Genomic DNA, 25,573 nt, shown 5'->3' with positions numbered 1-25,573 from the left:
ACTCTCCCCCCTCAAAAAAACAAAAAACATAAAAAAGCAAACAAAACGTAAAAAAAACTTGCTTCCCTCCTCCCTTTTAGCTCTAGGATGCAATACCTTTTTGACGCCCTCCGCTAGAAGGGAGTAGGGAGTAACGAAAGCTTGACATCAAAGTAGCGTTTCGTATGAGATTTATTTGCCAAAATTTGAGCGTTTTTAAAAAAGCCAAGACTTCGTCAGAGGGGTTTCTTCTTTTCTCCTAAAGCTATCGATCGATTAAAAATCTCAAAGCAAAGAAATTCAAAACAAAATACAAAAGCGGGAAGTTTTAGTTTCTGCACCACAAGCCAAGCACTAGTTCAAACTGGAGATAATAAAAGGAAATCGAATGATCTCACTTCTCAAACCACTGAGCTGCCATTGGTCGGCAGTTTCATGTTTGGAGACTATTGAGCTGCCATTGGTCGGCTGTTTAATCGTTGCGATTGGTCGGCAGTTTTATGGTTGGAGACCATTGAGAGATATAAAAGGCACTTTTTTTTATTTTGAGCACAACATTAAACGCTTAATCGTTAGATGTTGTTATAAAGACACCCTTAGAATGCCGAATTGAAAAAAAAAAACAAAAACAAAAACAAACAGAAAAAAAAAAAAAGAAACCGAAACGGGCATTCTTTTGAGCATAACGTTAAAAGCTAAATCGTTAGATGTTTTATTAAAAAGGCACCTTTAGAATGCGATGCCCTAAAATATTTTCCTCGATATTTTAAAAAGTAAACAAATACAAAACTAAGTCTCACAACTGGCGACAACTTTCAATAAGCAAACAAAGCAACAACCTTCCTTTCGAATTCTTTATACTTTAAACTAAGACGAACAAAGAAAAACAAAAACACAAACAAAGACAAAAACAAAAACAAAAACAAAACAGAAAAGGGAGAAAGAGTGAGTCGACTGATTTTGCTAAACTGCCTTAGACGAGAAGTCATAAACGTTTGCTGACATGTTAAGACATTTTAAGCCTTTGCTATTATCATGAGGCTTTTGCTCCACGAGCCAAAAAAGTACGCTAGAGTTGACAAACTGCATCGCGGTCGAAAAGTGTAATTACGCCAACACTTTTATCCGTTTTAAGCATTTCGTTTTCGCACGAACAACAATTAAAGCAGCTCGTTGAGCTTAACGACGTTCGTATTTTTTTTCGAAGCCAAAACTTCGGCTATAAGTAGAATGAAGAGGCACTTCGAAAAACAACAAAGCTGTTCGCAGTCGATAGCAACGAGCGACAACATCTCTGCGAGTCTGGCATCAAGGTAAACAATTTTTTTTACATTTTCATTTGTTAGTGCCACTTTTGTGTACATTATGTATTCAAAAATTTCTTGCTGACGCTAGATTTTTCGTTTTCAATGAACAACAGTTGCAACCTCTAGCCGTTTGCTAAAACAGCTTGCTAGGACAACCAAATCAATCATATGTTGTGAAAATTTCTTTTTGTTCAACTGACTAAGGCAGATCGAGCGAACGCTTTTTTTTTATAACTTGCTTGTATCATATTGCTATTAAGAAAACAGCGTTGTGTATCCTAAACGTGACATAATTGGCAATTATCCGTAACTAAAAATAAGATAGAAATTACAAACTTGATACCATATTTTAATTACTGTAACAAAACTAGACGTCATCGCGTGAGAAAAAAAATGTTTATGACACATAACCTCTTGTTTTGTTTTTGTTTTTATTGTTTTATTTATTTATTTTTTTTTTTTCTTCACTTTTTCCTTTAATCTTTTTTCTTTCGTCCAAAAAGCGCTTTTATTTTGCCTCGCCACAAGCGATGAAATCGATAAAAAAACCTGCTCGGACATTCTCAATTCTCAACAACAAAAGCAATCAAAGTTCTAGCTTTCGAGCACGTGCGCCAACAGGTTGATGAAACCGTTCCAACATGCTCGATCGCTAGAATTTAAAAAAAAAAAACAAACCAGAAACAAACCAAAATATAAAAACAAGAAAACAAAAACAAAAAAGGACATCTCTAGAACGCTTAAGTTTTATAAAATATTTTCCTCTGCGTTTTTAACCAGCTAAACTGTCGTAAAGTTTTTTCGGTGCAGTTCATTTAAAAAACTCAGTTTTCAACTTTTAAACGTTTTAGACTTCTCGTTTAAGGCAGTCGAGAGAAATGAGTCGACTCACTCTCTCTCTCCCTTTTCGGTTTTGTTTTTGTTTATTTGTTTTTGTTTTTTCTTCGTTTGCCTTCGTTTGCCTTTGTTTGCTTTTCTAAAAGTTGTCGTGCCATGCGAGACTTAGCTTTTTTTTTTGCTCAAATTGAGCACAAGTGAGTTTCTAGTCTTGAAAGTGTGCAAAGTGTGGGCCAATCTGGTGGCTGGAGTGATGACACGTGAATGCTGGAAATTCCAGACTCTGAGCGGATCCAGCGTACATAGAAAGAAAATGTATCATTCACGTGGGTCTCTCCTAAGCGTGCCATTGGTCGGTCTGCTGTCTTTAAGTACCCCCCCCCCCCCTCAACGTCACGTTTGCTCAACTTTCTCGGTCTTTGGCGCCCAGAGAAAGCTTGAGGAAGGATAAAAAATGGCGAGGTTTCGGTACTGCGTTTTCTGTTTTTCTTATTTGTTTTTGTTTGTTTGCTTGTTTGTTTGTTTGTTTGTTAATTTTTTTAATTTTTTTTTTTTTTGTTTGTTTCGTTCGTTTGTTTGTTTTTTTGTTTCGTTTGCTTCGTTTGTTTTGTGATGTTTTGTTTTCCCTTCTTGATGGCACAAAACAGAAGCAAACAAGACTTTCGGTTATATTCGGTTATATTCGGTTCAATAAAAGTTTGTTGGTTTCTGCACAACAACAACAACAACAACAACAACAAAAGTCCCTCTGTCCCTCAAAAGCAGTTTCTCCTCTGTCCTAAAGAAGAGCCTCTTTGTAATCGATCTTGTCTGAATGCAGCTCTCCTTTTGCCTACAGGTTTTTATTCCAACCCTTTTGTTGTCGTTAGTGCCATGTTGTTGTTATTGTTATACTCTGTAAAAGCAGTTGTTGCTGTTGTACTTGTTTGTTGTTTCTAAAGACACTGTTGTTGCTGCTGTTAGCGCTGTTAGTAATCACCCACTTGGCTTGTATTTTTGTTTCTTGTTTTTGTTTTTTGTTTTATTTATAAACACTCTCTGAGTAAGTGATACTGTTGCTGTTGTTGTTGTTATAGTTGCAATGAGTGTTTGTTAATGTTCCCCCACTTGGCTTGTATTTTTGTTTTCTGTTTTGTTTTGTTTTTTGTTTTTTTTGTTTTTTTTTTCTCAACACTCTCTGAGTAAGTGATGCTGTTGCTGTAGTCGTTGTTATAGTTGGAATGAGTGTTTGTTAATGTTCACCAACTTGGCTTGTTTATAATCTATTTTATTTTATCAACACTCTCTGAGTCAGTGATGGTGTTGCTGTTGCTGTTGTCGTTATTATGCTTGCAATGGGAGTTGTTACTGTTCACCCACTTTGCTTGTTTTGTTTTTATTTCTTTATTTTATCAACACCCTTTGAGCCAGTGATGCTGTTGCTGTTGTTGTTGTTATAGTTGCAATGAGTGTTTGTTAATGTTCACCCACTTTGCTTGTTTTGCTTGTGCTTTTGTTTTTGTTTATCAACACCCTTTGTGTCAGTGATGCTGTTGCTGTTGTTGTTGTTACAGTTGCAATGAGTGTTTGTTAATGTTCACCAACTTGGCTTGTTTATAATCTATTTTATTTTATCAACACTCTCTGAGTCAGTGATGGTGTTGCTGTTGCTGTTGTCGTTATTATGCTTGCAATGGGAGTTGTTACTGTTCACCCACTTTGCTTGTTTTGTTTTTATTTCTTTATTTTATCAACACCCTTTGAGCCAGTGATGCTGTTGCTATTGTTGTTGTTATAGTTGCAATGAGTGTTGTTAATGTTCACCCACTTTGCTTGTGTTTTTGTTTTTGTTTATCAACACCCTTTGTGTCAGTGATGCTGTTGTTGTTGTTACAGTTGCAATGAGTGTTTGTTAATGTTCACCAACTTGGCTTGTTTATAATCTATTTTGTTTTATCAACACTCTCTGAGTCAGTGATGCTGATGCTGTTGTTGTTATTATGCTTGCAATAAGTGTTGTTAATGTTCACCCACTTTGCTTGTTTTGTTTGTGCTTTTGTTTTTGTTTATCAACACCCTTTGTGTCAGTGATGCTGTTGCTGTTGTTCTTATTATAGTTGCAATGAGTGTTTGCTTATGTTCACCAACTTGGCTTGTTTATAATCTATTTTGTTTTATCAACACTCTTTGAGTCAGTGATGCTGATGCTGTTGTTGTTATTATGCTTGCAATAAGTGTTGTTAATGTTCACCCACTTTGCTTGTTTTGTTTGTGCTTTTGTTTTTGTTTATCAACACCCTTTGAGTCACTGATGCTGTTGCTGTTGGTGTTATTATAGTTGCAATGAGTGTTAATGTTCACCCACTTTGCTTGCTTGCTTTGTTTGTTTGTTGTTTTTTTTTGGTTTTTTTTATCAACACCCTGTGAGTTAGTGATGCTGTTGCTGCTTTTGTTATTTTAGTTGTATTTATAGTTGTTACTGTTCAGCCACTTTGCTTGTTTTTTAATCTGTTTTATTTTATCACCACTCTCTGAGTCAGTGATGATGTTGCTGATGCTGTTGTTGTTATTTTACTTGCAATGATAGCTGTTACTGTTCAGCCACTTTGCTTGTTTTGTTTGTTTTTGTTTGTTTGTTTGTTTGTTTTATCAATATCCTCTGAGTCAGTGATGCTGTTGCTGATGCTGTTGTTGTTATTATGCTTTCAATGAGAGCTGTTACTGTTCACCCAATATGCTTGTTTATTATCTATTTTATTTTGTCAACACTCTCTGAGTCAGTGGTGCTGATGCTGATGCTGTTGTTGTTATTATGCTTGCAATGAGAGTTGTTTCTGTTCACTCACTTTGCTTGTTTTGTTTTTTCATTTGTTTTTTTATTTGTTTTTTTTTTTTATTTTTGGTTTTGTTTGTTTTTTTATCAATACCCTCTGAGTCAGTGATGCTGTTGCTGATGCTGTTGCTGTTTTTGTTGTTGTTGTTGTTATACATGCAACGATTGTTGTTACTGTTCAGCCACATTGTTTGTTTTTTTAATCTGTTTTGTTTTGTCAACACTCTCTGAGTCAGTGATGCTGATGCTGTTGTTATTATGCTTGCAATGAGAGTTGTTACTGTTGTAGTTTTGTCTGTCATTTGTCCAAGTTAGCAAGTTCTATTTGCCCTCTCTTGCCTTTTTTCAACACAGTTTCTTTCTTTGAGTCATATGGTTGTGAGATCCTCTCAAACTCCATCTCTTTATTTATTTGTTTCTTTCTTTTTTTTTCTCATTCTCCTTCTCATAATAGCAATCACTGCTGCCACCATGCATGTAAGGCTAGTTGCTCTCATCCTTCTTCATTTGCTAGTGGAAACTTTGTTTCTTCTTGTCGCTCTCTTTTCTTTCTTCTTTCTCTTTTGGAGAGGGTTCGAAAAAACACAGCTCTTCCCTGCAGTTGTGAACATTCCAGGATGGGATGCAGGCAGAAGAAAAAAACTCTCACTAACTGTTTTCTTTTTTTAGCATAAACCGTTGCAAACAAACACCTGAACATGTCTTCTTCACAAGAAAACAACACTGTTGTTGCCCCTTCTCTGAACTCTAAAGCGAAAAAAAAGAAAAGAAAGCAGTCACAAGAACAGAGAGACTTAAAGCTCAAAAACAAAGTCAGGGCCGCATTAGTTGCAGCGTGTGGGTCCGTAAACAGGGTTGTACCTTTCTATGGTACCAAGAAGAGGTACGCTGTTAGCTGTCCGATGCCTAAGTGCAAACATTCGTCCACAAACATTAAAAGACACTTGACTAAAAAAGATCATTCTTGGACTTTGGATGAAGCTTCCATCTTTTACTCTGCAATGGTCAGGAAGTTTCAGCATGCTCGTCTCGAACGCAAGTCCGGCTGTCCAAAACCTTACCCCTGTTTGCAATGTTGGAAATATTACGACCGACTGGACATACACTTGAAAGAGACTCATTTCTACGATTCCAAGATGATCAAACAAAAGGTTGCAGAGGCAAAGCGATACGACAACGAGAAGCTCTATGTCCCCCAATTTATTCGACCTGCCTTCTTTGGTATTAAGCCAGTAGCTGAACAAGCGTCTGCATCAGGCTCTGCATCCTCTGCTCCTGGGCCTTCCTCGTCTTTTTCTTCTCCGGTTCTTTCCTCTGATCCTCTTTTAAGCTTGCCCTCATCAGTTGCTGGTTCGTCCGAGGCTCCTTCTGCAAACCACTGCACCTCTGTAGAAAACAAAGAGCTGAAAACCGAATCCGTCCTAGACTCTGATTTTAATTCCTTAAAGCACTTGGTTTCCAACTCCTCCGTCTTGACAGAAGATAAGAGACTTTTGTTTCAGCTGGACAAAGATGCTTTTCACTTTTATTACCAGTCAGCAGATGAGCTCTTCAGAGATTTTGAAAAGTGGCTTGTGGTAGCCAACAACAACACTTGGTCACAAGCAAAGATCTACAAAAATGCAGTTGTGGAAATATTGACATCTTGTGTCAGCACGCTGACGCTGCACCCGAACGCTCTCACCAATTCCAACGTTTTGGAGGATAGATACTTTTCCATGCACTTTAAAAACATTCAGCTCAATTCCAAGCTGAGTGAACTTGACCAAACAAAAGCCATGTCTTGTCACACGTTGTACAACCGCCTCGTCTACCTTTGTCTCCTGTTTCGTTTCAGTGAAGCCAGGAACGTCTATTTCGGACTTTCTCATGAGGCCATCCGACGTTTGCGCTGCAAAGTGGAGGAGTTACAAAAAGTGCTGAGGCCCTTTCGTTCTTTGAGGAGGAGCCTTGTGAAAAGCAAAAAATGCATCAACATCATCAATGTCAGTTTGCTGACCGAATATGGCAAGTCTGCATACGTAAGAGAGTTGGTGGAATCGATTAGAAAGCCGTCTCTTACACCGACTAGAGACAATGCTGTGTCTCTACGAAACCATCTTCTGCTCTCTGTCACTGTAATTAACAGTTTAAGAAAATCTAACATTGCTCTTTTAAACATTAGAGACTACATGGCTGCTGAGAAGAGTGAGTGTGGATATTGCATTGTGCAAGAGCGCTACAAAACAGCATACAAGTACGGAGCCAAAAACATTCTAGTGCCGAACGACTTGAAAGTGTTGATCGATATTTATTTGCTGAGATACAGAGACCTTCTTGTCAACGACTCTCACTACATGGCTGCAGACACCAAGACTGTTTTGGAGTTGAGCGACTGCTACAGGCCCCTTTTTCCATCGATGAGACCCAACAAAGACGAATGTGTGACACTCGGTGCAACTAGAGTGCCTGTTTACCAAATGGGTTCCTCTGCTATCACCTCTTGCCTGACGTCCTGCTTCAGAAAAAGCCAAGTAAACATTCCCATGAAGCGTCTTACTCCCACTTGCATTCGCGGTTCGATAGCCACTTACTTTGCCAACAACAGCAAAGAAGACCGCGAGCGGTTTGCTACACTCTACATGAAGCACAGCAGGAACACAATGGATAGCTTTTATGTGTCCCAGTGGAACGCTGCAGAGGAGTTGCGCTTTGCCCTGGGCATCGGACAGTCCTTCGGAGTCATAGAGTCTTTGACTGTTGAAAAGTCTGAGAGACCACCAAAGAAGGAGAAGGATGTGATGGACTGGCTCCAAACTAATGCAGAGGAGTACGGTTTTCATGAGGTTGAGGACATCTTTGAGGAAGATTTAGACTCCGGTTCTGACTCTGAAGAATGTGCTGCTACTTTCAGCTGTACCACAGTGGTTCCGTTTGCTCCAGCTGTAGAAAACAATGTTCCTTTAGAGGATAGCAACGACCATGCCGTAGATTTCTTGTGTGAACCTACCTCAACTCCTGTTTCGTCTGTTCCATCTGAACAAACAATCGCTGGTCCAGTTCTTGAACTATCCCCTGCCCTTGCACAACTAGTTCCTAATGAACAAGCTGTTTGTATGGATGTAGATCAGACTCTAGCTGTTCCTGTTGGCACAGCTTGTTCTCCTCTTGCATTAACATTATTTCCTGATGAACCGGATTTTATTGAGCACCATGCAAAACTTTCTCCAGTTTACTTTAATAAGCAAGTGGTTGCCAAACCTGTTTCTGCTGCTCCTTCTCAGCAAGTCGCTTTCTGTCCTTCAAAAGAGGTCTTTCCTGTTCCTCTGACTCCTAGCCTTGTTGCTTTTCAGCAAACATTGGCCAAACCCAGTTTGTTTCTTTCATCTGATCCAGTTTCAGCTGTTCCAGTCCAACATGCTGGTACTGTTCTTGCAAAGCAGCTCTCACCTAATGCTGTTCAATCTGTTGGTAGCCTATTTAGCCAAAGTCTTGCTTGTACATCCACAGGTAAATTCTTTTTGATTTTTGATTTTTATGCAAATCTCAACACGTTTTCAAAAAATGAAAATGCCTAAATCAGCTCCTTGCCCTATTGTTATTGTTAAAGCTGTAAAAAAAACAAAACAAAACAAAAAAACAACACAGAAGTGTGTTTGTATTTGTTGCAGGACTAATTCTGTGATTGCTTAAATGTTTATACAAGTGAATGATACTAAAACTGATTATGTTTTAGAAGTAAAAGATCCAAGAAGAAAAAAAATCAAGTTGGAAATGCCATCTTTCACTCAAGAACTCATCGGTAATGTAAAACCTAATTTATACAAAGATATATAAACACAAACCTCTTCTTGCACAATTTCAGATGGTTAACTGTTAACAAAAACTAGCCATCATTGCTAAGTGCACTTTTAGAAAGTTGTGTCTACCCGATTTCTAATGATGAAGTTAGAAACATCACCGTTAGAAATCATGCACAGCTTGTTATCATCTCTAACACTTAGAAACTGTTGATGGTTTTTATGAATTAGAAAAATGAACATGGTTTTATTTTATTTCAGGATCAACTCAGCCAAGAACAAAGGAAAACAAAGCAGAAGTTAGCCAATGCCAATTAGGTAATCTTTCAAAAACCAGTTATTGCTATCAGTGCAAACAATAAGGTCAACAAAAAATAAATAAATAAATAAAAAAACAGAATAAATCTTGTCTTACTTCAGAACCAAATAAATATTTGATTTAATCACTTTGTGTTATGACTTGAGTTTGTAAAATTTTAGATGAAATAGTTGAAAAGCTGAATGCTTGCCCTGGCCACAACGAGTGGTTCAACACCAGAAGTTTTCCTCGATGTGCAGCTTTGGTGTTGGCATACATCTTGCAAGACGTGTTTACAGATGTAAGCTCAAGTTGCTCGTACAAAGATTACCTTGGCATCTTGGCAAATCATAGCGGTGACAAGCTCATTCATGTCTTGCAAAAGTACTCCTACCAAAGCCATATTAAAGACAAAATTAAAAACATGAAGCTAAAAATTCAAAAAGAGGGTAGTTTAGAAAAGTTTGTTCAATATGGCAATATCGTGAGACCATTTATGTAGTTTAGATAAGTTTGTTCAGTTTGGCAATAAAGATGGGCCTTTTGTGTAGTTTGTTTTATCTACGCTTTTGCAAATATTTTTATCTGTTTCGCTAAAGACATAATAAACAAGAAGTTCTGTTAAACTGTTCTCACATTTCTTATTTAAAGATAGTTCAAACTTTTTTTTATCTTTAAAAAAAAAAAAAAGAAGTCGTTTTGTTATTCTGTGAAAACCTTTAATAGAGTTGCATTTAGAATTACTTCTGATGTTTTTAAGAGTTTGTTAAAAAGCAAAATAATATTTCCTGTGATGTTAAACTGCATAAGTGAAATTTAAAAAAGGAAAACTGCTCCAACCATTTTTCGGAAAAAGAAATCAAAAAGTTCCTTATTTTAAAAGATCTAGACATCCATTTCTTCTTCAGCAAAATAGCGAGGCTTTTTTATGAACTCTTACTCTCTATTTTTTCATATATTTACACAAAGGATTTTATTTAGTTCAATGTAAACATACATAGAAGTATATTATGTTTTTTTTTTGTTGTTTTTTTTTTATGCAGTCTAACTTTTGTTTCACTTCTATTTTATTTTACGTTTCTCTTGTATTTTATCATGCCTTATTGGTTTTTGCGTTTTGTGATGTCAAGCTGCGTAAGCTAAACTTAAAAGAGGAAAACTACGCTAACTTTTCTTTGAAAAAATATTCAAGAAGTACCTTAAACGAAAGAGAAAGCACACGAATCTTGCCATCCAATTCTTCTTCTGCAAAGTAGCGAGGCTTTTTATGTACTTTTGCTCTCTAATTTATCTCTATTTACGCAAAGGGTTTTATTTCAATGTAAACACGTATAAAAGAATACTTTGTTAAAAATAATGTTAAAGGAGTTGCGTAAAAAAAACGTCTGAATAAAGTTTCTTTACAAAAAACAACAACTAAGAAACAAGCGCGCCTAAGAAAAACCAGATCGCGATTCACTAAGTCAAAAAACGAAAGAAACAAAGTTTAAAAGGTCTTTCTAGACAACAAATTCTATTTTTGGCAATGCAGTTTTTGTATTTATGCAACCTAACTTTTATTTTACGTTTACCTTGTATTTTATCTTGCCTTTTTGTGTTTTGTGATGTCAAGCTACATAATCTAAACTTAAAAGAAGGAAACTAGGCTAACTTTTCTAGCAGAATATTATGTTGTTGGTTTTGTATGCAGCCTAACTTTAGTTTCATCTATATTTTATTTTGCGTTTATCTTATATTTTATCTTGACTTTTTGAGTTTTGTAATTTGTGATGTCAAGCTACATAATTTAAACTTAAAAGAAGAAAACTAGGCTAACTTTTCTTTGAAAAATTGTTCAAAAACTCCCTTACACCGATAGAGATAGCTCACGAATTTAAAAAGTTGCATCTATTCATCTTCTTCTTCAGCAAAGTAAAGCTTTTTATGCACTTTTACACTCTAACTTACCTATATTTGCGTAAAGGATTTTATTTAATTCAGTTTAAACATAACTAGTAGAATATTATGTTGTTGGTTTTGTATGCAGCCTAACTTAAGTTTCATCTATATTTTATTTTGCGTTTATCTTATATTTTATCTTGTCTTTTTGAGTTTTATATTTTGTGATGTCAAGCTACATAAGCTAAACTTTAAAGAGGAAATTTACGCTAACCTGTCTTTGAAAAACTATTCAAAAACTACCTTTAATAAATTAGCGAGGCTTTTTATGCCTTTTTACTCTCTAGCATACCTATATTTGCGCAGAGGGTTTTATTTAATTCAGTTTCAACATAACTAGTAGAATATTATGTTGTTGGTTTTTTATGCAGTCTAACTTAAGCTTCATCTATATTTTATTTTACGTTTATCTTATACTTTATCTTGTCTTTTTGAGTTTTGTATTTTGTGATGTCAAGCTGCATAAGCTAAACTTTAAAGAGGAAAACTACGCTAACCTTTCTTTGAAAAACTATTCAAAAATTACCTTTAACAAAGTAGCGAGGCTTTTTATGCGCTTTTACTCTCTAACATACCTATTTTTGCGCAAAGGATTTTATTTAATTCAATTTAAACATGCCTAGTAGATTATTATGTTGTTGGTTTTTTATGCAGCCTAACTTTAGCTACATCTATTTTTCATTTTACGTTTGTCTTATATTTTATTTTATCTTTTTGTGTTCTGTGATGTCAAGCTGCATAAGCTAATGTTAAAAGAGGAAAGCTGCGCTAACCTTTCTTTGAAAAACTATTCGAAATCTATTTTTGAGATAATCTAGATTTAAAAGAGGAACACTACGCTAATTTTGCTTTGAAAAAACTCTCGAAAACTACCTTATTCGATAGAGATAGCACACAAATTTAAAAAATTGTATCTACTCATCCACTTCTTCTACAGCAAAGTACTGAGGCTTTTTATGCACTTTTATTCTCTAACATACCTATATTTGCGCAAAGGATTTTATTTAACTCAATGTAAACATACATAGAAGAGTATTGTTACCCGTTTGTTTTATGCAGCCTAACTTTAGTTTCATCTATATTTTATATTGCGTTTACCTTATATTTTGTCTTGACTTTGTTAGTTTTGTGTTTTGTTATGTCAAGCTTCATAATCTAATCTTAAAAGGGGAAAAACTGCGCTAACTTTTCTTTGAAAAAGTACTCAAAAAGAACCTAAATCGATATAGATAGCTCACAATTTTAAAAAGTTGCATATAGTCATCTTCTTCTTCAGCAAAGTATCGAGGCTTTTTATGGATTTTTACTCTAACTTTCCTATATTTGCGCAAAGGACATTATTTAATTCCACTTAAACATGCCTAGTAGATTATTATGTTGTTGGTTTTTTATGCAGTCTAAACTTTATTTTATCTATATTTTACGATTAACTTATATTTTATCTTGCCTTTTTGAGCTTTGTGTTTTGTGATGTCAAGCTACATAGTCTAAACATAAAAGAGGAAAACTACGCTAAACTTGCTTTGAAAAACTATTCAAAAACTACCTTTAACAAAGTAGCGAGGCTTTTCGTGCACTTTTACTCTCTAACATACCTACATTTGCGCAAAGGATTTTATTTAATTCAATTTAAACATGCCTAGTTGATTATTATGTTGTTGGTTTTTTATGCAGCCTAACTTTAGTTTCATCTATATTATGTTTTAGGTTTATCATATATTTTATCTTTTCTTTTTGAGTTTTGTGTTTTGTGATGCCAAGCAACTTAAGCTAAACTTAAAAGTGGAATACTACGCTAACCTTTCTTTGAAAATCTATTCATAAACTACCCTAGACAAAAGCTAGATTTAAAAGGGGAAAACTACACTATTTTTACTTTGAAAAAACTTTCGAAAACTACCTTATCGATAGAGATAGCACACGATTTTAAAAAATTGCATATATTCATCCACTTCTTCTGCAGCAAAGAAGCGAAGCTCTTTATGCACTTTTTCTCACTAGTTTGCTTATATTTACGCAAAGGAATTCATTTAGTTCAATCCAAACATATATAGAAGATTATTATGCTATGATTTTTTTTTTCTTTTATGCAGCCTAACATTCATTTCACCTACATTTTATTTTACGATTAACTTTTATATTACCTTTCCTTTTAGTGTTTTGTGTTTTGTGATATCAAGCTACATAAGCTAAACTTTAAAGAGGAAAACTATGCTAAGGTTTCTTTGAAAAACTATTCAAAAACTACAATTAACAAAGTAGCGAGGCTTTTTATGCGCTTTTACTTTCTAACATACCTACATTTGCGCATAGGGTTTTATTAGATTCTAGTAGATTATTACGTTGTTGTTTTTTTATGCAGTCTAACTTTAGCTTCATCTATATTTTATTTTACGTTTATCTTATATTTTATTTTGTCTTTTTGAGTTTTGTGTTTTGTGATGTCAAGCTACATAAGCTAAACTTAAAAGAGGAAAGCTACGCTAACCTTTCTTTGAAAAGCTGTTCAAAAACTACCTTAGACATAATCTAGATTTAAAAGAGGAAGACTACGCTATTTTTGATTTGAAAAAGCTTTCGAAAACTACCTTATTCGATAGAGATAGCACAGGATTTTAAAAAGTTGTATCTAGTCATCCACTCCTTTCACAGCAAAGTAGCAAGGCTTTCTATGCACTTTTACTCTCTAACATACCTATTTTTGCGCAAAGGATTTTATTTAATTCAATTTAAACATGCCTAGTAGATTATTATGTTTTTGGTTTTTTATGCAGCCTAACTTTAGCTACATCTATTTTTCATTTTACGTTTGTCTTATATTTTATTTTATCTTTTTGTGTTCTGTGATGTCAAGCTACATAAGGTAAACTTTAAAGAGGAAAACTATGCTAAGGTTTCTTTGAAAAACTATTCAAAAACTACAATTAACAAAGTAGGGAGGCTTTTTATGCACTTTTATTCTCTAACATACCTATATTTGCGCAAAGGATTTTATTTAACTCAATGTAAACATACATAGAAGAGTATTGTTACCCGTTTGTTTTATGCAGCCTAACTTTAGTTTCATCTATATTTTATATTGCGTTTACCTTATATTTTATCTTGCCTTTGTTAGTTTTGTGTTTTGTTATGTCAAGCTTCATAATCTAATCTTAAAAGGGGAAAAACTGCGCTAACTTTTCTTTGAAAAAGTACTCAAAAAGGACCTAAATCGATATAGATAGCTCACAATTTTAAAAAGTTGCATATAGTCATCTTCTTCTTCAGCAAAGTATCGAGGCTTTTTATGGATTTTTACTCTCTTATTTACCCAAATTTGCGCAAAGGACTTTACTTAATTCAACTTAAACATGTCTAGTAGATTATTAAGTTGTTTGTTTTTTATGCAGCCTAACTTTAGTTTCATTTATATTTTATTTTACGTTTATCTGATATTTTATCTTGTCTTTTTGTGTGTTGTTTTGTCAAGCTACATAAGCTAAACTTAAAAGTGGAAAACTACGCTAACCTTTCTTTGAAAATCTATTCAAAAACTGCCTTAGACATAAGCTAGATTTAAAAGAGGAAGACTACGCTATTTATGCTTTTAAAAAACTTTCGAAAAATACCTTAACCCATTGAGATAGTTCACGAATTTACAAAGTTGTATCTAGTCATCCACTTCTTCTATAGCAAAGTAGCGAGGCTTTTTATGCACTTTTGCGTTCTAATTTATCTCTGTTTACGCAAATGGTTTTTGTTTATTTCTATGTAATGGTATACAAAAGAGTATTTTGTTAAAGATTATGCTGCAGGAGCTGCGTAAAAAAACTTTGGCGACCTTTCCTTAAGAAAAAAGCAACTGAAAGACATGTGCGCCTTAGAAAACTCAAATCGCGATTCACCAAATTAAAAGACGAAAAGAACGAACTTTAAAAGCTCTCACTAGACATTTGTGTTTATGATAGGCAATGCAGTTTTTGATTTTATGCAGCCTAACATTTGTTTCATCTATATCTTATTTTACGTTTATCTTATACTTTATCTTGCCTTTTTGAGATTAGTAATTTGTGGTGTCATGCTAAATAAACTATACTTTGCTAATTTTTATTTGAAAAAATATTCAAAAACTACCTGAATTATAAGCTAGATCTAAAAGAGGAAAACTACGCTAACTTTTCTTTAAAAAAATATTTAAAAACTACCTTAAACATAAGCTATATCCAAAAGAGGAAAACTATGCTAACTTTTCTTTAAAGAAATATTTAAAAACTACCTTAAACATAAGCTAGATCTAAAAGAGGAAAACTACGCTAACATTTCTTTGAAAAAATATTCAAAAAGTACCTTAATCGAAAGAGATAGCACACGAAATTAAAAAGTTGCATCTAGTCATCCGTTTCTTCTTCATCAAAGTAGCGAGGCGTTTATGCACTTTTTATTCTCTAATTTATCTCTATTTACGCAAATGGCTTTTGTTTATTTCAATGTAAAACTTTTCAAAAGAGTATTTTGTTAAAGATTATGCTGCAGGAGCTGTGTAAAAAAACTCTGGTGACCTTTCCTTAAGAAAAAGCAACTGAAGTAGATGTGCGCCTAAGAAAATCCAAATTGCGATTCACTAAATTAAAAGACATATACAACAAACTTTAAAAGTGAGACTATTTTTACAAGCGTATTTGGTAAAGATGAAATGTCCTTATGACATTTTAACGTTACGAAAAGGACTTTCTTCTGTTCAAATATTTATTACAATTTAAAGTGTTAAATAATGTTACAGAAACGACCTAAAACGCCTGTTATATTAATTTAAACGAACAAAATAGATAAAAAAAAAAAAAGAAAAGCTATCATTTAAAAAAAAAAAGAAAAAAAGAAAAGAAATAGAAGTTGAGGAAAAATAAAAATAAGAACTTCTAACAAAGAGCTCTTCTTTTTATTTTTCAGATTTTAGATGCTTAATTCCTTGAATGAAAAGTTGAACTGATGACCCACTACTAAGGTTGTTCCTAGCCTTCCGTTCTCAAACTAGGCCATTCTGAGAGGCTGTTTGATTAAGTACCGTTGATTGTAGTATCGCACGTAAGAGACTTCTAAAACTCTGATTATTAATTCCTTGAATGAAGAGATGACTTCATACTCACTAACGAGTTTGTTCTTAGCCATCCGTTCTTAAACTAAGCAAAACAGTGAAGTTGTTTGATTAAGTATCACAGTTTGCTGATTTGCACATGCACCATTGCCGAAACTGTGATGCTTGGTTCCTTGATTGGATTGAAGAAGCTCATCACCATGCTTTTTACAAGCTGTCCGTTGTTATGTTTTGCAATTCAGTGGTTCTGTTTTGCAATTCATTTTCTGTTTGTTTAAGGTGGTAGAGCACAATTAAAATACAAATATTTGATCAAAATACGAAAGAAAAAAATTTTTCATTCATCTTATTTAAAATTTTATCCTCTTTCTTTTGATGTTAGTATGAAACTGAAACTATTTTTGGAAATGTGTTAAAAACCTACATTTGCAAAATTATTTACCTTAGCAACGCCATAGCAACCACAAACATACCCTCGTTTATTATATACGTTGAGCAAAATTGCAAGCTAATTTGTCTTTTTGTTGTGTCTATCATGCTTTTTATTGTTTATTTATCAAATTTGCTTTTAAAGAAATTTGAATTTTGAGAATTTTGTTTTTCTTTATTTTGTACTTATTTTTGTTTTTTCTGCAAGTTGAGTTTTTCATATTTAATCAAGATTTCAAAACATGATTTTTTCTGATTGAATAAAGCTTTTGTTCTGAAATTTTCAGGACATATTCCTACCAACATTAGAATTCATTTGACAGATAGATTTTATTTAATTGTTTTTAAAACTCATTATTTTTAGTTTTAACTTCTTTAAACTGCTTGTAAATCGTACTAAATTTAACTTATCTTAAAAAATAGGTCATATCTTTACATATAAAAGGACTAATTAAAATTCTATCTGTTAAATGGAATAAAATAAGTTCATTAACAGATCTGCAAAGTTTAATTAATGGTTCTTAAGTCTAACTCAAGTTAACGTGTTTTGAAAACATAAGAATTAGATCTTTATTTACACTGTTTTTGCGCCATTATGGGTTTTTGGTAAAGTTTTTCAAATTTTTTTTTTTGCAAAAACGTTTCATTTCTCTTAGTGAAGCATTTCTGCATATTTTTAAAACTATTTTTTAAATCTTTCATGAAAAGTGTCTTTTTTGTGCTCTACCACCTTAAGTATCATCGATGGTGGTGTCGTGCATGCAAACTTTCCGAAACTCTGATGCTTGTTTTTCTTGAATGGAGAGATGAGCTTATACTTTAGGTGACTTTTAAAACTGCAGTAATTAGTGCCTCGAATGGAAAAACGAACTCATTCATTACAGACCAAGGTTGTTCCTGGCCATCCGTTAACATATTAGGCAACAGTACAGCGAAGCTGTTTGTTTTACAAGCTTTTGTCGTTTCGAGAAATCACTACATTAAGCATTCGATGGTGATACACGACTGATGGCCAGGTTCTGATTTTCGAGTGAAAGAAGAGTCGCATCCGGCCACCGGTCGGCTTTCGACGCAAAACAGCTGTACACACTCGTCCAACGTCCAGTGACTAACTGTTGCAACGAGAAAGTTAGCTTTATTTGTCGTGCAGATTGTCCGCTTTGACGTAAAATGCTAGAAATTTGCTGAACGCTCGGTTTGCGTCGCGCAAGAGTCATTCTGTTTCTGCGTTGCCAGCGTCTGTCGGCTAAATTCAACTGTAGACTAAGCGCAAGCTTTTTCACCGCAAAAGTTGTACAGAGCCACACCGAAGGCTAAAATCGACTTTAAGGTCGAAGGTTAAAATCGACCCTAGAGCTTTGAAAACGACGTCACGAAATTTTCAAGACATCATCGAAGAAAATTACGGCGGCCAGATGCAACTCTTAGTACTAACTCTACTAATATTAGTACGTTAAGCATTCCAGTCGAGAGATCAGACGTTTTTTCGTCACCTAAGAGACCGGCCGATGCGTTTGCGACGCTGCGGAAAGAAAGAAGATGGCAAACCACAGGGTTGTTACCGTAACAAACCTCCGTGAGTACCTCCATCTCGAGTGGCTTTTGAAGAAACGTTCGTTTTAAACTCAAAGGGATGGTTGTTAAAGCTCACAAACGCCTGGTTAACGATTTTCTAACGGCAGAGACCGTGTTTACAATGGATACAGACCGATTAACTGAGCCCAAAGCGCAAGATCTATCAGAAAACTCCTCTAGGTCGATGCAAAGAGACGACTAGACACGTGCGTCTAAAGGCATTTTACAATTGAAGGACGCCCCTCGTGGGCCCTTTAACCCTAACCCTAACCCTAACCCTAACCCTAACCCTAACCCTAACCCTAACCCTAACCCTAACGGTTTATACACACCAACACATCTTAACAGAAAAACAAAATAAACTACATAAAAATAAAACAAGATAAAATAAACTACATAAAAATAAACTACATAAAATTAATACAAAATAAATTACACACACCCGCACATCTTAACAATAAAATATATAAAAAATAAAAAATAAAATAGAATAAAACATACACACCCGCACACCCACACATCTTAACAGGAAAAGAAAAGTAAACACACACACACGTGCACCCTAACAGGTTAATAAAATTTTAAATAAAGTAAAATATAATAATACAGGGTAAAACTAACACACACACCCACACATCTTAGCAGAAAAATAAAAAAGGAAAAGGAAAAAATAAAAATAAAATAAAAACATACACACCCGCACAGCTTAACAGAGGAACTAACAGAAGAACAACACACACCCGCACACCTTTACAGAAAATAAAAATAAAACAAAATAAAATAAACTACATAGAAATAAAAAACCAAATAAAATGTACACACCCGCACATCGTAACAGAAAAATAAAAAATTAAAATTAAAATTAAAGTAAAAACCAAAATAAAACATGTACACCCGCACAGCTTAACAGAAGAATAAATGAAATAGAATATACACACCCACACATCTTAACAGAAGAATAAGAAATAAAAAATAAAATAAAATAAAATATACATACCCGCACATCTTAACAGAAAAATAAAATAAAATAAACACACCCGCACATCTCAACAGAAGAGTAAGAAATAAACTATGCACACCCGCACATCCTAACAGAAAAATAATACATACACACCCGCACATCTTAACAGAAAAATAAAGTAAAATAAAACAAAATAAAATAAAATATAACACACCCGCACATCTTAACAGAAGAACAAAAAATAAAAGCACAGCATAAGAAGTTTCACATACACACCCACACACCTTTACAGAAAATAAAAATAAAACAAAATAAAACAAAATAAAACAAACTACATAAAGATAAAATACACACACCCGCACATCTTAAAAGAAAAATAAACCAAATAAAATAAAACATACACACCCGCACAGCCTAACAGAAGAATAAATAAAACAAAACAAAATAAAATATACACACCCGCACAGCTTAACAGAAGAACAAATAAACACACCCGCACATCTTAACAGAAGAATAAAAAATAAAATAACATAAAATATGCACACCCGCACATCTTAACAGAAAAATAAAACATACACACCCGCACATCCTAACAGAAAAATAAAATAAAATCGAACAAAATAAAATAAAAATATAACACACCCGCACATCTTAACAGAAGAGTAGAAAATAAAAAGCACAGTATAAGAAGTTTTACATACACACCCACACACATTTACAGAAAATAAAAACAAAACAAAATAAAATAAAAACAAAACAAAATAAAATAAAAACAAAACAAAATAAAATAAAAACAAAATAAAACACACACACCCGCACATCTTAACAGAAAAATAAAACAAAATAAAATAAAACATACATACCCGCACAGCTTAACAGAAGAATAAATAAAACAAAATAAAATAAAATATACACACCCGCACAACTTAACAGAAGAACAAATAAAATAAAATAAATAAAATAAACACACCCGCACATCTTAACAGAAGAATAAAAAATAAAATAAATTAAAATAGGCACACTCGCACACCTTAACAGAAAAATAAAACATACACACCCGCACATGCTAACAGAAAAATAAAATAAAATCGAATAAAATAAAATAAAATACAACACACCCGCACATCTTAACAGAAGAGTATAAAATAAAAACAAAAATAAAATAAAGTACATAAAAATAAAAACAAAATAAAATATACACACCCGCACATCTTAACAGTAAAATAAACCACATAAAAATAAAAACCAAATAAAACACACACACCCGCACAGCTTAACAGAAGAATAGATAAAATAAAATAATACATACACACCCGCACATCTTAACAGAAGAATAAGAAATAAAAAGTAAAATAATAAATATATAAGATAAGATAATAGGATATATACACCCGCGTATCTTAACATATCAATAAAATATAATAAAACAAAATATAATAAGACAAAATATATTAAAACAAAATAAAATAAACTAAAACATACACACCCGCACTTCTTAACAGAAAAATAAAATAAAACAAAACAAAACAAAATAAAATAAAATACACACACCCGCACATCTGAACAGAAAAATAAATCAAAATAAAATAAAATAGAACATACACGCCCACACAGCTTAACAGAAGAAAAAATAAAAATAAAATAAAATAAACATACAACATAAAGAAGGAATAAACATACAACACAATAATAAAATACACACACCCGCACATCTTAACATAGAAATAAAATAAAATAAACCACATAAAAATAAAACAAAATGAAATATACACACCCGCACATCTTAAACAGGAAAATAAAAAATAAACTAAATAAAAATAAAACAAAATAAAACATACACACCCGCACATCTTAACAGAAAAAGAAAAATAAACATACAAACCCGCGCATCCTAACAGATTAATAAGATATAATAAAACAAAAATAAAATAGAATATAATAATACAAAGCGAAATATACACACCCGCACATCTTAACAGAAAAATATAGAAACCACATCAAAACAAAATAAAATACACACACCCACACATCTGAACAGAAAAAGAAAAAAGAAAAATAAAGAAACCACATCAAAACAAAATAAAATACACACACCCGCACATCTGAACAGAAAAACAAAATAGAAAAATAAAATAAAATAAAATATACACACCCGCACATCTTAACAGAAGAATAAGAAATAAAAAATAAAAAATAAAAAATAAAATAAAATAAAATATACACACCCGCACATCTTAACAGAAAAATAAAGAAGGAATAAACAAACAACACAAGAATAAAATACACACACCCGTACATCTTAATATAAAAATAAAATAAAACAAAATAAACTACATAAAAATAAAACAGGACGAGATATACACACCTGCACATCTTAACATAAGAGAGAATATGAATAAAAAAGAAAATAAAATATACACACCCTAACGTCTTAGCGTTTCAATAAAAGATAATAAAATAAAACAAATTAAAATGCGCACACCCGCACAGCCTAACAGAAGAACAAATAACGAATTAGAATACACTCACCCGCACGGCTTAGCAGAAGAACATAGAACAAAGAATAAAATATACACATCCGCACTTCTTAACAGAAAAATAAAAAATATGCACACCCGCACATCTTAACAGAAAAATAAAAAATAAAACACACAACATAAGAATAAAATAAAATAAACCACATAAAATAAACCACATAAAATTAAAACAAAATAAAATATACACACCCACATATCACAACATAAAAATAAATACATAAAATAGAAAATAAAATATACACACCCGCGCATCTTAACATATCAACAAAATATAATAAAACACAATAAAACAAAATAGGATAAAACTTCTACAAACCACCCCGAGTCAATCCCTACTACCACTCCCTGTACCCTAACATACACACCCCAACGCCGTGATACGACACACGAGTTAACAGAGTGCACATGTAACATATAGCATAAAATACAAAAAATAAAAAATAAAATAAAGTTTTAAAACAAAATAAATTAAAACAAAATAAATTAAAACAAAATAAATTAAAACAAGATATGAAATATACAAAAAATAAAAAAATTACAAAAAATAAAATATCACGCGCATCACCACCGCACATCCTGCCGTTGCCTATTGTACTCTATTCAAGGCGTTCACAATCGACCAGGACGAACAAAGATAAAAATATAAAAATGAAAAATAAAAAATAAAAATAAAAAATAAAAAAATAAAAATAAAAAATAATAATAATAAAAAATAAAAAAATCACGCGCATCACCAACACACATCCTACCATTTCCGAACATGCACCACTTAAAATTCTTATCACGGACGCACATACATCCGTACTAGACTTGAAAACTTCCATCACACATACGCATGCATCCGCACACTCTTCTGCTGAGAAAATAAAATAAAATAAAAGATTTAAAAAATAAAAATAAAAACTAAATAAAATATCACGCGCCTTATCACCGCACACACACATGTACACACACGTCAATGCGCCACGTCTGCACAATTAATAAAATACAAAAAAATAAAAAATAAAGAATAAAAAATAAAAAATAAAAAATAAAAAATAAAAAAAAAATAAAAAATAGAAAATAAAAAATAAAAAATAAAAAATAAAAAATAAAAAACAAACACACAAATCACCGCACCACGCGCACAACAAAACCTAAGCAACAACAATATAACAACAAATATTGAATAATAATAAAAGAATATAGAAAATAAAAAATAAAAATAAAAAAATAAAAAATAAAAAAATTCACGCGCATTACTCCTGCATATCCTGCCATTTCCGTACTCACCGTTTTTTTGCATTCTCACCTTCCAACACGTCCTGCATGTACACACTAGTTATTTCCTAATCGTTTCTTATCTTCCTTTTCGCACCTTCTTTACTTCCTAATTGTTTATCACCTTTTCTCAGCACTAACTACTCAAGGATTGTCTCAACACACATTATTAACGAACATCTCATAGTGACAACAGCTAGTCCTTTTACTAGCGCTTTTTGATACATTGGTGTACAAACTCTTGTTATTAAAATCAGACAATTCTTACATCTTGGATTAGTTCTTAGTTCTTGTAATTTAATTCTTACGTCTTGATAGTGGTTATTACTTGGCTGTAACACTAGTTGTTTTAATATGGCTTACGTAAGGGCATTAGACACAAGCTCCACAAGGGACAACCAACCACCCAAGGTAATCTACTTCTTTCTTTCTCGCCTCTTATAGTTTACCTCACTGCCACATCACTCGCCTAGCTCTAGTTTTGTTTTTATACGTTAGGTTATTTACTTTTTATCATTTGCTTTTATTCATTTGCTCTTATTCACTTGCCTGTACGCGCCATTATGCCACCTCAAAAAGAACTCCCAAAATAATGGAGTACTCTATAGAGGTGTACAACAACAACAACAACAATGAAATAGCCTCACTACCACAACTCCTCGAAAAGTTGAGCAGTTGTCACAGTGAAGCTGCGCATGCGCCCTTTCACCATCCACCCCCACCACGGACTAGTCCCCGTTGTCTGGGCGAATGTGCTGGCGGCTCTAAAATACGGGTCGAGGTTAGGGTAATTGGCTCACGGTAGTATGTCGTCACTTGGTGCGCCTCATATGAAGACTTGACGTAGGGATGGGTTTCGTCCGCCGATCTCGATGACAACTCCCCGACGGGGTAGTTTAGACATGGGTCGACGAAACATTCGAAACGTCAAATACCAGGGTATGCGCTCCCACCCACGGGACGCACACGCTCACCATCTCCTGAAGAGAATCTGGTATTCTACTACCTAATTTACGATTTATAACTACCCGCCCGCACACCCACATAAGACAACGCGCACACCACTCTTTAAACTCACTTGTACGGCCCGCGTTCTACCTTACACCACTCTTTAAACTCACCTGTACGGCCCGCGTTCTACCTTACATCGGTTACTGATTTTCTTATGTACACCATTTATTGATTTTACATTTAATGATTACTGATTTGTTATTGATTTATTGTTTTGCTATTGATACATTGATTTTTTATTGATCTATTGATTTGTTATTGACCTTTCATGCCACTACCCCCACACACCGCCATCGTTTGTTCCAAATTCATCCCGCACCATACCAGTTACACGACCAACCTTCCACCGCCCTCCTTGCCCCCCCCCCCCCCCCTCCAAAACCTCGCATATAAATAACATACTGTAAACAATAAATAGCAAACAACACACACATAAAATATAACAAAACTAAATATAAGTTATACACCATGCGCAACAATAAATTATAAACGACAAGTAACACGTATTAAATAGCACACGAATAACAACACATAATAAATAATAAATAATAAATCACATATACCACACAACAATAATAATATACCACATATAACAACAATAATAACATGTAATGAGTAACAAATAACAGCATAACACATACACAATAAGCAATAGATAATACATCATAATAAAAATAGCATACACATATACAATAGATAATATACAGTAATAAAAGTGAACGACCACAACCAATAATCATAAAAACAACATACCCAATAAAAAATAACACACCTAATAATTAACAATATACCTAATAAAAAATACTATAACTAATAATTGATTACATATAAAATACACATGACGAATGATAACAAATAACAACAAAATAAAAATAATAAACGATAAACTATGAAAACTAAAAAAACAATAAATACGATATATAAAAATAAAATAATTAAAAAACAATAAATAAGATAAATAATAATTAAAAAACAATAAATAAGATAAATAATAATTAAAAAACAATAAATAAGATAAAAAATAATAAAAAAATTTTTAAATAAAATATACACCAAAACCCTAAAATCTCACCCCAAGATCTACACCAGCGTCCGAACATTCCCTTTATCCCCCCCGCAACACGCGAGCACCCACCTCCCCCCACACTGCGCAGTCACCCCCAGCACTCTACACCCTGCACTTTTGCACGCTCCTACGCGTACCTCCCCCACTTTCTATCACCTGATGTTCTTTGCCTACAGTCCGTACTCGATCCCTCCCTACACTCTCTCTTCATAATAAACCTCTCCCTGGACACCTGCCCGTTTTTGATTTTTTAATAAAACTACACTAACACTAGATCTAACCGAGTTCCTTCCTTCTCTTTCCACTTGGGCTTCCACGGCCGTATGTGTTCCATCCGAGTAGCCGTGCTACAAACCAAAAAAGCAACCCTAACCCTAACCCTAACCCTAACACCCTTTGATTCAGTGATGCTGTTGCTGTTTTTGTTATTAGAGATGCAATGAGTGTTTTTGATGTTCACCCACTTTGCTTGCTTTGTTTGTTTTTTGTTTTTTTTATCAACACCTTGTGAGTCAGTGATGCTACTTTTGTTATTTTAATTGTAATTAGAGTTGTTACTGTTCAGCCACTTTGCTTGTTTTTTAATCTGTTTTATTTTATCACCACTCTCTGAGTCAGTGATGATGTTGCTGATGCTGTTGTTGTTCTTTTACTTGCAATTATAGCTGTTACTGTTCAGCCACTTTGCTTTTTATCGTTTTTGTTTGTGTGTT

The 25,573-nt window shown here is 33.4% G+C and overlaps 3 protein-coding genes across 3 annotated transcripts in view; all 3 read left to right on the top strand.

Annotated features, from left to right (window-relative positions):
* Positions 1-1,175: 1,175 nt before the first annotated feature.
* On the top strand, positions 1,176-8,492 carry LOC149895076 (uncharacterized). Its single transcript, XM_090080678.1, has 2 exons — positions 1,176-1,292; positions 5,605-8,492. Exon 2 carries the CDS (start codon positions 5,634-5,636, stop codon positions 8,490-8,492), a length of 2,859 nt encoding a protein of 952 aa, XP_089936804.1. The 5' UTR covers positions 1,176-1,292; positions 5,605-5,633.
* Positions 2,531-25,573, top strand: part of LOC149895074 (uncharacterized) — a 32,105-nt gene continuing 9,062 nt past the window's right edge. The window contains exon 1 of the mRNA XM_090080672.1: positions 2,531-2,591. The gene's annotated coding sequence lies outside the window, so the exon portion shown is untranslated. The remainder of the gene's footprint in view (positions 2,592-25,573) is intronic.
* Positions 8,473-9,573, top strand: LOC149895075 (uncharacterized). Its single transcript, XM_090096520.1, has 3 exons — positions 8,473-8,716; positions 8,976-9,032; positions 9,195-9,573. The coding sequence occupies exons 1-3, from the start codon at positions 8,608-8,610 to the stop codon at positions 9,512-9,514; spliced, it is 486 nt and encodes a 161-aa protein (XP_089952646.1). The 5' UTR covers positions 8,473-8,607; the 3' UTR covers positions 9,515-9,573.

This window comes from Hydra viridissima, unplaced genomic scaffold, assembly GCF_058129835.1.
Source record: "Hydra viridissima isolate aposymbiotic clone 2 unplaced genomic scaffold, HvirCarnegie_v1 scaffold_1, whole genome shotgun sequence".
NCBI lineage: Eukaryota > Metazoa > Cnidaria > Hydrozoa > Anthoathecata > Hydridae > Hydra > Hydra viridissima.
The sequence above is the reverse complement of the archived record's forward strand: the minus strand, read 5'-3'. Positions and strand labels throughout refer to the sequence as shown.

Coding starts and splice junctions, on each gene's coding strand:
- LOC149895076 (XM_090080678.1), top strand. CDS start 5,634: ATGTCTTCTTCACAAGAAAACAACACTGTTGTTGCCCCTTCTCTGAAC.
- LOC149895075 (XM_090096520.1), top strand. CDS start 8,608: ATGTTTATACAAGTGAATGATACTAAAACTGATTATGTTTTAGAAGTA. Junction 8,717..8,975: donor TTTCACTCAAGAACTCATCG/GTAATGTAAAAC, acceptor ATTTTATTTCAG/GATCAACTCAGCCAAGAACA. Junction 9,033..9,194: donor AGTTAGCCAATGCCAATTAG/GTAATCTTTCAA, acceptor GTAAAATTTTAG/ATGAAATAGTTGAAAAGCTG.